This window comes from Leuciscus leuciscus (genome assembly GCF_965113295.1).
Source record: "Leuciscus leuciscus genome assembly, chromosome: 15".
Lineage (NCBI taxonomy): Eukaryota > Metazoa > Chordata > Actinopteri > Cypriniformes > Leuciscidae > Leuciscus > Leuciscus leuciscus.
The window spans coordinates 36344979-36362283 of NC_138739.1; the positions used below are offsets into that span (position 1 = coordinate 36344979).

The 17305-nt window shown below is 34.2% G+C and overlaps 1 protein-coding gene across 12 annotated transcripts in view; it reads left to right on the forward strand.

Annotated features, from left to right (window-relative positions):
- grip2b (glutamate receptor interacting protein 2b) overlaps positions 1–17305 on the forward strand; it is a 182079-nt gene that overhangs the window by 157763 nt on the left and 7011 nt on the right. For all 12 annotated transcript variants that reach the window (XM_082137800.1, XM_082137802.1, XM_082137796.1 and 9 more), the window contains 9 exons: positions 3122–3185; positions 4359–4504; positions 6050–6194; positions 8240–8379; positions 8463–8645; positions 8730–8883; positions 10528–10645; positions 15347–15574; positions 16619–16765. In XM_082137800.1, coding sequence (XP_081993926.1) covers positions 3122–3185; positions 4359–4504; positions 6050–6194; positions 8240–8379; positions 8463–8645; positions 8730–8883; positions 10528–10645; positions 15347–15574; positions 16619–16765 — 1325 coding nt within the window. The remainder of the gene's footprint in view (positions 1–3121; positions 3186–4358; positions 4505–6049; positions 6195–8239; positions 8380–8462; positions 8646–8729; positions 8884–10527; positions 10646–15346; positions 15575–16618; positions 16766–17305) is intronic.

Here is a 17305-nt window from a genome sequence, read left to right on the forward strand (position 1 = left end):
TATTCACTCTTGGCATCTGGGGATATTCTTCATTTAGTTTGGTCCACATTGCCGCATAACTTATTTTTGCTTTCCTGATGTTTTCATTTTCATTCAATTCCCTTTGAATCTTTTTTTCTGTGGAGATTTTAAGATTTAAGATGTTCTCTCCCTGGCCTATTTTTCCATTCTCCGTTTCACTCTTCAAACTCACAGAGATGTAGTTAAATTTGATATCCCTAAAGACATGGAAAATAAACCCCATACAAGTGTTTTGACATCCACTCCAGTCGTCATGTTCTGTGTCGCCAAACACGGATCGGTTTTCCTCATGGAGCGTGTTCATATCCAGACCACCCGATACGGCACATCCCATCTCGTCCATGTCATGAAGTTATATTAGCCCTGATAAACCGAGCCCCTTCTCTGAGGAAGTGTTTACGCTGCTCTCCCAGGCTTTCCGTGGGCTTGTTTACTCAAGAAGAGCTCTTGCGTCTGTCTGGCTTCTTTCCATCTGACGTTCCTCTGAAGCTTCTTTACACTAAGGGATCATGGGCCGTTAAACTTGTATTTTACTTGCACGAGGGTTGATTTGAATCTCAAGATTCGCCACGTGCACAAGAAGTGTGTCCGTCAGTCAAAGGACTAAAGCAGAAGCACTTCTGACAGATTCTGAGCCTGAAAGTTTAAGTACAATTCTTATCTCGTTCTTCAGACGTCTTAGACATCTTACTGTACTTGGTGTATAGTAATGCGTAAGGTGCACTTTGAAGGTATGAATAGAGTTTGAAATAGAGCTGCATGATTCTAGAGAAATTTAGATTCACGATTTTTTTGTTTCAAATAGAGATCACGATTCTCCCGCGATTCTGAACAGACAACAAAACAAAATAACATGTCATTAGAATATGTTCTGACAAAATGTTAATTTCTGTGGTCTATTTAAAAAAAATTAATGAATGATTCAATGACTCGCTCATAAAGGCCCCACTTGTTTCATTACTGGATGAATCAGCGTTTTTTTAACGAATCTCTTGAAAGAATGATTCAATTACTTATTCATACAATTCACTTGTTTCATTACTGGATGAATCAGCGATTTTGAACAAATCTCTTGAATGAACGATTCAATGACTCACTCATAAAGGCCCCACTTGTTTCATTACTGGATGAATCAGCATTTTTGTAACAAATCTCTTGAATGAACGATTCAATGACTCACTCATAAAGGCCCCACTTGTTTCATTACTGGATGAATCAGCGTTTTTTTAACGAATCTCTTGAATGAACGATTCAATGACTTATTCATACAATTCACTTGTTTCATTACTGGATGAATCAGTGTTTTTTGAACGAATCTCTTGAATGAATGATTCAATGACTCACTCATACACTTGTTTCATTACTGGATGAATCAGTGTTTTTTGAACGAATCTCTTGAATGAATGATTCAATGACTCACTCATACACTTGTTTCATTACTGGATGAATCAGTGTTTTTTGAACGAATCTCTTGAATGAATGATTCAATGACTCACTCATACACTTAACTTGTTTCTTTACTGGATGAATCAGAGTTTTCTCTGAATCTCTTCAGTGACAAATGCATTTTGTACAAATACACACAATAATATTGTAAATAGCTAGTTGCATAAGGTATCAATTTTTAAGTATATTTACTGCATATATTTTTAACAGACACTTATCACTTCATTAGTAAATGTGTTCACAGAAAATAAATAAACAAATACATTTCATTGTTATTATTTTATAATTATTTTAGAGGATTACTGATGTATTATATATTATTATGTAAATGTAGTGTTTAGTCATTTTGCGTACATTTAATTCGCCATCAAAAAATAATAACATTTAAGGACTAATTTTATTAGTACAGTTACTTCAAAGTCTAATCTATTGAATACATTTTTTTTATTATTATTTTTTTTATTATATATTATTTTCAATTTAAATGTATTAATATATATTATTATTTTATTATTGCATTATTATTTTACATTTTCATTTAATAATTTTTTTCTATATATTATTGATTTGTTGTGTTATTTTATATTTTTAATTTAGCATTTAGTCATTTCCTATTCATTTCATTTGCCATCATAATTTCTTATTCAAAGTACACATCTTCAAACGATTCATTTGATCATTACAGTTCCCTGAAAATCGAATCCATTGGCGAAAATAAATGCAGTATTTAATTTATTATTATATATAATTTATTTATTGTTATGTTTTTCAATTCATTAAATTCATGCAATTAATTTAAAAATCTAATATTTATACAGTTATACAAAATAAATATTTTAATTGGTTTTCGGCCAAGTGCATCCTACATTTCCGGTTTCGGCCCAGAATTTTCATTTTGGTGCAGCGCTAATTATTATTTTAAATGTTCATGCAATTTATTATATTTTATTTGACTGATCTGGTATGTGATTTTGGTTCTTCTGGCCCAGCTTGAAGGAGCGTGTGAACTGCAGTCAAGCTTGATTGTGACTGTAAGATCATCCTCTTTCCTCTGGCTCTCTCTCTTCATCTCTCGCCCAGTTAAATCTTTCTCCCAGAAATACTTTCTGCTGAGTATCTGAACATAACGGATGATGTGTCGTGTGTTTTCAGCAGCCTCAGGCGGAGAGCATTGTGTGTGTTCCAGCTCTTCAGACCAAATCTTGAGATGTGAAACGTGGTTTTCGGATCCTCTATATTACCATGGTATTCTTCGAATTAGCTTTGAGTACAATTTAATTTCCATGATATATATCAAAGCACCGTGTGCCACGGCACTTTTTCATGGAGGATACTCTCATCACCCATGATAAACTGGGGGAAAACCTTCTTATTTCACTTGAAAACACTTGTGAGTTCATTTGCATCTGTTAGAAAGCCAAACAGCCAATGGATGATGGGTATTTTTACACTTGTGATGGAATTTTGGTCTTGAAATGTTTTATTCTATCTGCACAAAATATTCCCTCTGAACGTCTTGCTCATGCCTAAGCTGGATCCAGTTTTGATTTTTGCCTTGAAACCGTGTTTGTGGGGGTGTGTTTTAGTGTGTGTGTGTGTGTGTGTGTGTGTGTGTGTCACACTGAAACACTGCTGTTTTCCCATCTTTCTGCAGCCAGTAAGAAACCAGGAGAGCCTCTTATCATCTCTGATATTAAAAAAGGCAGCATGGCCCACAGGTATGAACACACACGGCCAAAAACACTTTTAAAATCTTTATGATCCTATAGAAAGATGATCCTAAATATAAATCATTATTTAACTTTTTTATCATTTTAATTTATATCATTGTTTTTGCCTCTTCGAAATATAAATCCCGATAAATATACTTGGTCTTAGATATATAAATACATTTCATTTTATATATAATTAGTTTTGCTTCTTATAAATATATAAATATATATATAATTACATTTATTTATTTATTTTTATTTTAAGACTTAGAATTATAATATTCAGATTATATGTGGAAATTTTTAAATAAATTTTTGCTCTTATAAATATAAATCAATTTGTGTGTGTGTGTGTGTGTTGTGTGTGTGTGTGTGTGTGTGTGTGTGTGTGTTTGTCTGTGTTTGTGAGTGTCTGTGTGTGTGTGTGTGTGTGTGTGTGTGTGTGTGTGTGTGTGTGTGTGTGTGTGTGTGTGTGTGTGTGTGTGTGTGTGTGAGAGAGTGTGTGATTTTGTCCTAGTTTTATTTAGATATATTTAAATACATTTATTTAAACATATATTTATAAAATAAAAAAAACATGATTTATATATTTAAGAGCTAAAACAATTATTATTGTTATTTTTATATATAAAAAAAGAGATTTAAAAAATGATTTTAGACATGAGTCCTATTTCATTTTATATATAATTTTTTTTTGCTTCTAAATATAAAAGTGTAAATAATTTTATTATTTTTAAGGTTTTTGCTCTTAGAAATGTATGTCCATTTTATTTTATTTTATTTTTATTTTATTTTATAGAATTGTTTTTGCTTCTTAGAAATATAAATCCCTTAAATATTATCTGCTTTATTTTAAGACTTAACATTTTTAAATTCATATTATATTTGAAATCTATAAAATAAAATTTTATACATGATATCGAATCCTGAAATATTCCACAGACAAATTAGAACTATTATCGATTACATTATTATGTATAATGTCCAGTAGGGGGTGACGAACTCCATATATGATTTATTACAGTCAAATAGAGTGCTTTCTTTACATGCTTTATTATATAAAGTTGATATTTTATAATCGTAAATACTTGTTCTATCCTTTCTCGTTTGGAGAAAGAAAAAAGAAGTGCAGAGTTTGTCTGTGGGACTGAAGCGCATTTGATGTGTTTTTCCCTGCAGAACAGGAACTCTGGAGCCCGGAGACAAGCTGCTAGCCATAGATAACATCCGCCTGGAGAACTGCTCCATGGAAGACGCCGTCCAGATCCTCCAGCTCAGCGAAGACCTGGTCAAACTCAAAATCCGCAAGGATGAGGACAACTCAGGTGTGTGTGCTGATGTGGACCCGCCGTCCATCCCACTAAACCTGTGAAGAACACGTGAAGCTCAGCAGTTCCTGTTTTAAAAGAAAGAAATGGGGAATTATATATGTAGCTTTTAGGATGACTGTGTATTTGGATGTTTTGGGCTAAAGAGTTCCTTTCTCTTTATCAATATTCTCTTAGAAGATTTTCAACAGTGATTTAAATTATTACAATGTAGTAGATAAAAAAAAAAAAAATCCATCAGGATGACAAACATTATCATGATGATAGTTTATCATTTGAAATAATAAACATTGACATACATTGTATTATATATATATATATTGTTTTTTCCCTTTATGTATATTTATTTTTGCCTCTTAGAAATATACATTTTATTCTATTCAAATTTTATTTTATTCATTGTTTATCTTATTTATGGTTTTCTCCTCTTATATTCCCCCCTTAGAAAGATCATTTATATATGATAAAATAAAATTAACATGTATATCATATATATATATATATATATATATATATATATATATATATTTATATTTATATTTATTTATTTAATTTTAACTTAAAAAAATGTGTTGTTTATCTGATAGGTATTTTTGCCTCAGAAATATAAATCCCTTTTTATTTTTTTATTTTAGATATGATTGTTTTTGCCTCTTATAAAGATAATAATTTTTATTTTGTCATATTTTTGCCTCTTATAAAAGTAAAAAAAAAATGTATTTTGTTTGATCATTTACAACATATTACACGTAATTTAAGATACAATTATAATTTAACATTCTCATCTCATTTATCATTTATCATATCTATCATTTATGGTGATAAATTATAAAAAAATAGAAAATCTTAGAAATATAAATACTTTATTATATATATATATATAAAATTATGTTTGCCTCTTAGAAAAAAATGTAAGATGAAATATGAGCTGGTTAAATGCTTTAATTTCATTCAGCAAAAACAAAGTTATTCCAAAGTAAATCATTCAATCCAAAATCAATCAACTATTGTGATTTTAAACCATTTCAAATCACACTGAAAGCATATCAATGTGTCCTTCAACATTCAACCAGCAGGAGTCAGTAGAACTACATAAAATGTTCAAAATTCTATTGTCCAAGGAATCAACTAATGACAAAAACCCTGATGTTCTACACTGTCAATCAAACATTTGGCCACGCCCACTCTTTCTTTGTTGCTATTTTCTGCATTTATAATATTGAAGTCATCAAAACGATAGAAATGACACACTTTATGTGTCACTCAGTTATTTTGTTGACATGATAGACAGAGTTGTTTCAACATTTCTCATGCTTTGTTATGAGGCGAAACACAGTGTGTGGTCAGAAGAATAGCAGATGAAGTGACTCGTCGTTCCTCAGAAGTGAAACTGTGCGGGTTGAGTCAGCAGACGGGGCTATTTACAGCTCCAAGAGAACATTGTGTTCACCATTCACTCATGATATGTTCATTTTTAATGCATGTCTGATATCTAAGAGTAGTTGGTCAGATGCGTGTCATTGTGTGTGTGTGTGTGTCCAGACGAGCAGGAGTCGTCCGGCTCCATCATCTACACGGTGGAGCTGAAGCGCTACGGTGGCCCGCTGGGCATCACCATCTCCGGCACCGAGGAGCCCTTTGACCCCATCATCATCTCAGGCCTGACCAAGAGGGGTCTCGCTGAGAGGTGAGTCCCGCCCGGGTCAGACGGGTCGACTCCCAAAACACCCCTGTGACAGAGAGACACCAGCACATACACTCTCTCTCTCTCTCTCTCTCTCTCTCTTTACATTCTAAAGCCTGAATTTGGAATGGTTTTTGATTATGCATTTCATAATACATATTGTTGCACAGCACACTATAAAGAGTGAAAACGTGTTTATTATTTAAAAGCAATAATATTAAGAGTGGCCATAATAATAATAATAGTCAGGATAATTCGGCTATATTAAATATTTTTTTATTTGAATAAAAGCAGTCAATTTAGATATTCTTCTTCTTCTTCTTAGTTGTTGTTGTTAAGTATCATTATATTATTACAGTTCATATTATTATTAATGAAATATTAGATTATTCATAATTTAAAAAAAATTCTCCCAGTTTTTTTACCTCTTTTGTCTGGTAGCCTAAGCTTATGCCTTATGCGGAAATATCTAAATTATTATTAATAAAAAAAAATTTAATGTTATCACTGGAAATAAAAGCAATATTAATCATAATAATAATAATTGGGTAATTCAGTCATATGAAATAGTTAAAAATATGATAATTATTATTATTATTAAAATAGTAATTATGCACTCACAATGAAACTGTTTTTCTCACATTTATTAATTAAAAGTTAGATTCTATATTATTTTAAATATAGCACACAAGTCTACAATTATGATTTGTCATTTGTAGATCTTGGCTCACTTACAAAACACACACACACACACTCACACAACACACATACATACCCAACACACACTCACAACACACTGTGAAGCAACACATACTGTATATTGGTAATGTTAACTCAAAATATTCAAGAATGAATGTGCTATATACAATCCATCAAAGTGCTTATACATATACATATAGACATATACAAACATATACAGTTATTTCTCCAACTATGGACTCTTTATGTCCCCATACACAAAATAAATATATTATCAGTATATATTTTGGAATATATGCAAATATTTGAAATTGGCCCAATAAATATATTTCACACTTAACATCATATATTTTTGTTATATTTCAGAATATATTTCAATGTATTTGCAATATATGCCACATATATTTTGACACTTTTGGGACCCATACAGAAAAAAATACATTGAAATATATTCTGAAATATAACAAAAATATATGATGTTAAAGGGATAGTTCACTTTGAAATGAATTTTTGGTATGTTTTAGCTTACCTCAAGGGCATCCAAGATGTAGGTGTCTTTTTTTCCGCAGTAGTTTCAATTTTGATATTTTTAGGTCAAACCGTTCTAGTCTGTCAGTCATATAATGCAGGTCTATGGTCACTGTCTCAAAGAGCATGCACAGAGTCCAAATTAAAACAATTCCCCGTCGTCCAAATTAAACAATTCCCCATCGTAAGTACACATTGATGGCCTAAGACACGAAGTCTATGCACCAGTCTGCGTACACGTCAGATCAGATCACTTCGACATGGCTGTGTATAAGTGGTAAAAACGATATAAATACTGTTCGTTTTCTCACACAAACCGCTCGTTTCGTGTCTTAGGCCATCAATGTGTACTTACGATGGGGAATTGTTTAATTTGGACGATGGGGAATTGTTTTAATTTGGACTCTGTGCATGCTCTTTGAGACAGTGACCATAGACCTGCATTATATGACTGACAGACAAGAACGGTTTGACCTAAAAATATCAAAATTGAAACTACTGCGGAAAAAAAGACACCTACATCTTGGATGCCCTTGAGGTAAGCTAAAACATACCAAAAATTAATTTCAAAGTGAACTATCCCTTTAAGTGTGAAATATATTTATTGGGCCAATTTCAAATATTTGCATATATTCCAAAATATTTACTGAAAATATATTTCAAATATATTTATTTTGTGTATGGGTCCCTGAGGGTCGATTTTTAAAGTGCGAGTTTCTTCTCTAAAAGTCCTCAGGGCCAGATTGCCCATCGCCGCTGTTTATCAGTGTGTGTTTATCAGTGTGTGTTTATCAGCGTGACGGTGTCGTCTGTTCTCTCAGGACCGGAGCCATTCATGTCGGAGATCGCATTCTGGCCATCAACAGCGTGAGTCTGAAGGGCAAACCGCTCAGTGAAGCCATACACCTGCTGCAGATGGCCGGAGAAACCGTCACACTCAAGATCAAGAAACAGACCGACGGTGAGTCGCAAACAACACGACCCCACGCTTATCTTCTACATGGAAATATATATTATATATCATAATCGTAACTCCCCCTTCAGACCCAGATGACAAAAATAAAGAGAACGATCTCGATACCGAGCTCAGCGACAACGAGGACGAGATGACAGACTCGCAGAAGACCAACAAGCTCTCGGACATTTACTCCGCCACCATCCCCAGCGTGGATTCAGCGATGGAGTCGTGGGACGGCTCGGGAATCGACGCCGGGTACAGCAGCCAAGGTGAGTTCAAGCTCGTAAATCTGCATACTGGTGATCTATTGACAGCCGTAGTAAAGCCTTTGACCTCGTCCGCCTCCTCCAAAGGTGCCTACATCCATCAGGCTGCTGGGATAGCGTTACACCCTCACGAGTGGCGTAACAGCAAGCAGAGGAACAGCACTCCACCCCCCGCCCGCCGCAAGAACTACCCCTTCAGTGACGGGGGGTTCAGCGAAGACGACTGGGAGAAAACTGGCGGGTGAGACTGGATGGTCATGCTCTCCAAGCTCCAAACACTCATATACTGTGCTTTCCATTCAGTGTTACTATAATTCATCGATTCATCGGAATAAATAATATTAGGGATGCACGATATATCGGCCACCATATCGGTATCGGCCGATAGATGTTCATTTTTACTAGAAAATTTGGCCGATATATTAAAGCTGATAAATAATGTGTTATTTCCTTCAGCTGAGACACTTCAGACACGACACTGTTTAACATGATGGTTTTGAATTGCTTGAAATATGATTGGAATCACTTAAAAAAAAAGGAAAATATAGTTAAGTGCAAAATGTTCTGTCATATAGGCTGCATGAAATTATAATGAGAATGATGGCTTTTAATTGTGAGACTTTTGTTTTTGTAATTAGGCTCTTAAAAATTATCAAAAAATCTGGATTTAGATTTATCGGTCAATATATCGGTTATTGGCTTTCAAATATAAAGAATTATCGGTTATCGGTATCGGCAAACAAATCTGACACCGATTATAATAATAGACAAAAATATTGTGTAGCCTGAACCCGGCTTAAGTTAAAGTACTAAATGTATTAAAACTTAAGCTAAATATAATTATTTTATATTTATTTACTTTTTCCTGTTTGAATCAGATGCTAATGCCAATACTTGTTGGTTGACAATGGTTTTCAGTATTTTAAAATTATTTATTTGTCTCTTTATTATGATATATAAGGGTTGTGTAACCATAACTGTTTTTAAAAAAAATTCAAGAAAAACCAGAGTTAAAAATTTTGAAATACCAAAACTAATAAAAAATGACAAAATCAAAATGAATAAAACTTAAAATAAAATTTAAATAAAAACAGAAAATATTAAATATTTAAATAAAAGCTAATTCAAAATATTAATAAATACTATAACACTTCATAAATAATGCTAAAATAACTCTGGTTCTATTATAGCAACTGTATACTGTATGTTTTAACTGGTTACAGCTTCTGCTTTATTCTCAAAAAAATTTAATAAATATATATATATATATATATCTCTGTCTGTATGTCCAATTAACTTTCAACAGCCTAGCAACCATTCAAACCATCTTAGCAACTGTTTATCATGCCTTAGCAATAAAATGGAACATACAACAATTAATACAATTTGACTTTTTATTTAGTTTTAATTGACCCTTTTTGGTTCCACTTTATTTCTATGGTCCACTTTAGACATTCTACTAACTACAAGTAACTTTGTAACTACATGCCGACTAACTCTCATTGGAGTATTAGTAGACTGTTGTAGACTGTTAGATTAAGTGTTAGTAGAACAGAATTAGTAGAATAAGTTGCCATGTACTTGCAAAGTTACTTAAAGTCAGTGGAATGTCTGTTGAGGGACCATCAAAATAAAGAGTTAGCAGATATTAAGCACACAGTCTACTAATACTCTAATGAGAGTTAGAGTTGACATGTTGTTGCTAAGTTACTTGTAGTTAGTAGAAAGTCTAAGCAGGGCTTCAGGCCTGGTTTCTTTCGCAAGAGGAATCCACCCATCCTTGCGGTCCTTCTTAACGTGCCAAGGCTGGTGCCAGAGTGCCGGATATCAGTGCCAGCTTAAGTGCCTCATGCCTTATTGGCTCTAACCTGTGTGTCTGCCGCAGATACAGCAGCCAGACACATGCCGATGGTCTCATAATGGAGCAGGAGGACAGCTTCTGGTGCCAAGCCCTGGAAGACCTGGAGACGTGTGGCCAGTCCGAGCTACTGCGCGAGATTGAGGTAAACCGCTCAAATAATGAGCTCGCTGCTTAGAAACCTTTAATCATCTAGTGGATTAGATATACTTTAACACATAAAGAGGAAAATATAGCATTTCTCCATAGAAAAAGTTAATAGTTTGCTCTTACGGTGTGATGATGATGTCAACATCAGTTATGTAAGAGTCATTTCATGAAGGGGAACCATTTGTGTACTCGGCCCGTTCACAAAGTACTGATTTTGAGCTCTACTAGAATAGATTTTCATGCTTGAATGTTCAAAAAACACATTATTTTTCACATATTTTATATTATTGCTGCACTTATCTTCCCCGTCTGTCAGTAACGCTCTGTTTAGTTCCTGTCTCTATGAAGCCCCTCCATCTGATGTGCTCTGATTGGTCGGCTGGATCAGTGTGTTGTGATTGGGTGTTTGGGAAATGTCCCGCCCCTTACTATAACGGTTTCAACACAGTACTAACCAACACAACCAGGCCTCACCCCTTTATTTTGCATATTAGTTGGGCGGGAATTATTTAAATGTGGAATTTTGTGACGTGTTTGTTCCCGGAAGAAAACTCAAGACTACAATGGAGGCGTTTCAGGGAGTTCAGAAACAGTGACACTGATATAGAGTTCAATCATGTGAATAGTTTTAGCATGTTATTGAATATGGCAGTGTTATTGTATTTGGTCTTGACGGACTAATACCATATACTGCTGTACTGCTGCTGTTGTTTATTGCTGCTGCAAAGCAAGTATGGATTTGCTACTGCTAATAGATTCTCAGACACGCTGCTGTGAGCATGTAAGATATGCTGGCGCTGCATGAATTGACATACATAAATCCTGTAGCTGATCTAGGCAGGTGGAGCTGGGGAGGTGGAGGGGTTCAGAGGAACTCTGATAGCATGGTGCAGGACTAGATTATAGCAAACACTGAACCAAACTATTTAAACGTTGAGCAAGCAATCTCATTGGCTGCAGGATCAGCAGAGGCCAATCAATGTGTGCCATGCGGTAATGATGTGATTGACTGTAAAGGACCAGCGCCCTCTAGAGTTTCAGGACTGAACTAGATATAATAATTCCCTCAGGAGTGACTTTGTTCTTTGTATCTTTACAGACATTTTCATGCTCAAACAGCAGCGTTACACAGTACACACTATAGAATGTTGAACATGTAAAAAAGCATAAAAGGTATAATATTAAATATTATATAATGAATATATTAATGGACGCTCCTCAGTTCTCAGAAGCTGAAGCCGTCACACTCGGGTAAACGTCTATAGTGGTGAACGGAAACTACAAAAAATATAATTTTTGCATTCCAGTAGCAGAAGATAAAATCCACATTTGCATTTATGTGACTTTTCCAAAAGAGAAAAAAAAAAAAAAATGTGAAGAGCTTGATTAACATAGTCAGAAAAGAGAAAGATGTAAACGTATTCGTCATTCACACATTAGAGTTAACTACCTTTTAAAAATCTAATGCCAAGGTAATATAACACAAATTATGGTCTTACATTTTTTATATGAAATAAAAAAAAAGAGAGAATATATATATATATATAAAAAAAAAAGTTGCTAGATTTATGAGGTTAATAATTGGAAACATTTGATCACAGACTGAGGGTCCATAAAAAATTATGGAATAAAATTGTTTTAAAATTAAAAATAATTATAAAAAAAAAAAAAAAAAATTCATGTTATGGTGTGTATTTATTCAATACATATTTTAGGCCATATACATTCTGACATGTCTATATATGTATATATATCATGTAAATTCTATTTGAAATAGTTTATTAATTATGGCAGAACTTTTTGTAAAAATAAAAAAATCCATTTACACTCTATTAACATTTAGATAATGTAACTGTGTCTGTTATTTCCTAAATTTATCCTTTGCTTATTATCTTAAACTGATATTTAAATATCATTTTAAACAGAGAGTGATATAATTTGAGCGTTTACATGTGCTGGGTTCTTCAGTCACAAACAATAGAGAAAAATTACAGTATTTTACCTTCTTTTTATAGAAAAGTCATGTAGTTTGCCTTATGATATGGAGGCCAGAACCTTGATGACAGGATCCAGAATATCCTAAAATATTATTATTATATTAATGTAGCTTGAGATAGTATTCTTTGTCTTTAAGTGTGTTTATGGGAATATATATAACTAGAATGACTCCTAAATCTCTGGAGTTCAGTGGTTGAGCAATGCTGTACAGTCCCAGTGAAGTATGTCAGATTGTGGTAGTCTGCTGCATCCTCCACTCAAAAACACCCTGCAAGATGAGAAAACGTCCCATTCAAATTGTGTTCAGCACATTTTTTGGGGGGCTGTGTTTGCACCAGTATCATATTTACATAATTACGGTAGTGAGTCAAGTGCTAAAACAACACTGACGGCATGCATACATACCGCCATCAGCAAACGCTGATCATTCTTTTGTTTTTCCTTCTTAATGCTGAAAATCCCAGAGCACCAATCACTACTCTACCGTTACCAAAAAAAAGAAGTATGCATGGCAACCGATGTCTCATTTCATGCCTGCTTGCTCTAAACAATGAGCTCTGTTCTTACACAACCAACTGAGGAGAGTTACGAAGGTATGAGGAAGTGTTTTTATCAGATTTTTGATGACATTGGTTAGCGAGGTCAGCCATGGATGACATGTTCCTCCATCGGTACTTGACATTCTTTCATCCGTGCAACACAAAAGGAGATGTTTTGTCCTGTCCTGGCACTCTTTTCGGTGTAATGCCAGTGGATGGGATGCTGTCAAGTCTTCTGATGCCACATGATAGCTTTGTGTGTGGGAAAATGCTGAAATTTAAATATAATTCCCACTCAAATGTTCAAATATGCCGCCACGTCAGTGACATCAAAGGTATTTGGTTGAACAGTAAAGTCATTTCTGTGGAAAAGAGCAGCCAGTGTTTCACATTCACTGAAGAAAATCAGTCCAACAGGTTTGGAATAACATGAAGGTGAATAAATAATGACTGAATTTGCATCGGTTTTATGTCAATATCATTCATACACTGTAAAAAATGTCTAACCCTCCCAAATCAAAAATTTCAAGTGACCGATAACATCTAAATTTTTCAATTGGCCCAAGTGAAATTCTTGTTGCAATAGTCTGTTAACATTGGCTCAATGAGAAATAATACGTCAGACTAATTGAAAAATTTAGATGTTATCGGTCACTTGAAATTTTTGACTTGGGGATGTAATTTTTTTTTACAGTGTATAGATTTTATTCATATTTCAACTTTTGTTAAAGTCTTTGTTAAAGTTAGTTTAGTACTTCAGCTTCAACTAAGAAAAAAGTTTTTTTATTTTGTTTTGTTTTTTTTATTTTGTTTTGCTTTACTTTTATTTTTTATTTTTTTTGCTTTACTTTGATTTTGTTTTGTTTTGCTTTTCTTTGATTTTTTTTTATTTTTATTTTGTTTTGCTTTACTTTGATTTTGTTTGTTTTTATTTTGTTTTGCTTTACTTTGATTTTTTTTTTGCTTTACTTTGATTTTGTTTTGTTTTGCTTTTCTTTTCTTTTTTTATTTTTTTTATTTTGTTTTGCTTTACTTTGATTTTGTTTTGTTTTGTTTTGCTTTACTTTGATTTTGTTTTTTTGTGTGTTTTTTGCCTTGCTTTGCCTTGCTTTTTTTTATTTAATTTTTTTTGTTTTAGTTATTTTAATACTTCAACTTAAACTAAGAATGAAAAAAAAAAAAAACCTAAGGAGGAAAATGAAAATAAGAAATGTTGCCTTAGATTTGTAAATATTTTATTTCAGTTCAGTTAAATATTACGGAGCCCTTAGGGATATGGTGATTGAAAAATATATATATATATATATTTCAATGCTTTTACGTTCTCTTGCAAATATTTTGCGTCCCGCTAAGAAACGTTACATTCGCTCGCAAAACCTTTTGAGTTTTCTTTGCAAGCAAATGCAAAATTTCTCAGAGGTGCGCAAAACTTTTTCAAGAGAACTAAAGCATTGAAAAATATTTTCCTCCCATCTCATATTTTTTCCATCACCGTGTCCCTTTAGGTGCTCCGTATTATATTTCAACACGATTCAACAAAAGTGTTTCTTATGGTTTTAGTTTAGTTTTAGCTTTGGTTAATGAAAACCCTGATTTGCCTATTGAGTGAACGGTCTTTAAAGGAGGTGCTTTATGGTTGCTGAGGGACTTTACACAACTATTTGTTGTGGTTACATCCTTAAAATTGCATATTAATGTGCAAGCCTGCAAAAACCTCAAGTTACGTCATAAAGGCGAAATGTCCAACTAATCTGCCATTTCTAACAGCGTTTTGATATTAGTTTCATGAGCGTAGATCCTGTGTGTCGTGGTTTGAGTTAAATCCTATTGAATCACAGCTTCAAAGAGTCAGAGAAATGCCTAAACTCTCAATTAACAGACATTTCAGTCACAGCTCTTTGGAAATAAACCGAACTGGAGCTCATTAAAGGTAAATGAGGATGGGCTTCATGTCCTCTGGTTAATAGAGTGTCATTAGATGAGACAATTGCTTAATGAGCACCCAATCAGAGGCTCACACAGCGCTCCCTATTGAAACATTGAGGCCTGAAGGCCCTTTCACATGACTCGCGTCAGGAGTTTAGCACACTTGGCATGAGACATGTGAAAAGACCTCAGTAGAGCAGGAGTCAGTGTTTGTGGTTCTTGTCCATCCCTAGGCGTCGATAATGACCGGCAGTGCCCTGAGTTTGGGGGTGGAGGGGGGAAAGAGCCACTGCGAGACGGTCAGCCAACCTCACCTCAGCCCTCTGCGTAAGCCCCCGCTTCTCCTCAACGAGACCAAGAACAAGAGCACGCTCCGCATGTCCGAGAAAACCTGGGAATCACGGAGGATCAAAGAAGAGATCCAGGACATCCTGTCGCCCACACCGTTAGAGCTGCACAAGGTGGACAAACTCCACAACATACTACACTTGAACACACTGTTTAACAGTACTGTGCATTCCCTTTAGAAAAGATGACGAGTTCCACTGAGGAACTGAGGTGCTGGTCAACATGGTTGGTATTAGTAACCGCTGGGAGAATACGAACAGCATTCTCAGATCTTCTCAGAAAATGTCCCTGGGAAAGCACATGGAGATTCATCTGCATCCCCTCGTTGGTTAATATATCGTGTGTGCTTTTTTCTCTGCGGTTTAACAGGAAATTTAGATCTTTTTTCTCCCAAACTCAAATGTGTTTTCACTGTTTTCATTTTAATGCAGTAAGTCATGACCAATCATTTATGATGTAAACACATCTGTCCTATCAGCATATTTGTGGTTTATTTCCAAGGACATATCCTGGGAGTTGCTTTGATTTGATTTGCTTGTGTTTTGCTTGTGTTTTTTTTGCTTTTCTTTACTTAGTCTTCGCTTTTGCTTTGCTTTTGTCTTGCTTTGCTGTGCTTTGCCTTTGTTTTGTGTATTGCTTTACTTTTGCATATGTTTTGCTTTGCTTTGCTGATTGTTTTTAGTTATTTTAGTTTGGCTTTTGTTTTGTTTTGTTTTGTTTTGTTTTGTTTTGTTTTGTTTTGTTTTGTTTTGTTTTGTTTTGTTTTGTTTTGTTTTGGTTTTGTTTTGTTTTGTTATATTCCGGAAATATCCCTGAAAAAAAGAAAAAATATTTTTTATTTTTTTTATTTTATAAAAAAAAAAAAAAAATTTAACCACATTGGGAATTTTTTTTTTTTTTTTTTTTAAGTACACTATAAACCTAACAAACTTATTGAGGTTTATGCTTAAAAATGTACAAGAATTATTATTATTTTTAAATAAATTTTTTTTTATCTAATATTATTTATTTTTTTGTTTGTTTGTAAAAAAATTTACAACTTAAGGATTTTTTTTTTTTTGGTGTACTATTCCTTCTGCTTAAGACATCTTCTGATGAAAATACTCAGAAGAAACTAGCTCGTGGTTAAATTGTCGCAATCATTTTGTGTTTAACAGGTGACGGTGATGAAAGACCCAGAGAGCGATGACTTCGGATTCAGCGTATCAGACGGTTTCTTGGAAAAGGGTGTTTACGTGAACATGATCAGACCTGAGGGTCCAGCGGACCGTGCTGGACTCAAACCGTACGACAGGATCCTTCAGGTGCCTCTTCTCAGATCACCACACTCCCTCTCCCCAGCTATACGATCTGCCCAGCTCGGTTAAATATAAACTCACTCTGAGAGGCATGAGAGTGTCAATAGGCTCTGGGGAGGACAGGTCGAGTTAAAAAGTTATTTCTCTGGATCTTCTGCGTGGCTACACACCACTTGTGGTCCTCTTTCTAATCTCCCACGCTTCACCGACTGTGGAAATGATTCAATCTGTGTTAAGATACTTAACAGCTGTGGTGTTAACCATAGCAAAAAATAAAAATAAAAAAAACAGCGAGGGTTGAAAAATGCTCTGGTTGAGTTGGAGGTGCTTGCTTTATGGTGTCTGGTTTTATTTGGCATCCCATTATCAAGTATGATAACACACATTTTCAGAATAAACCCTTGTTCAGATAAACAAAAAGTATTTTAGAGACTCTGCTAACATGTGCCGCGGTCGCATTATTGATTTAATTGATTAAATTCGCTTAAGTCCCGTTCATACCATGGACGATATCGATAACAATAAAGATATAGATCTAAAAATCTT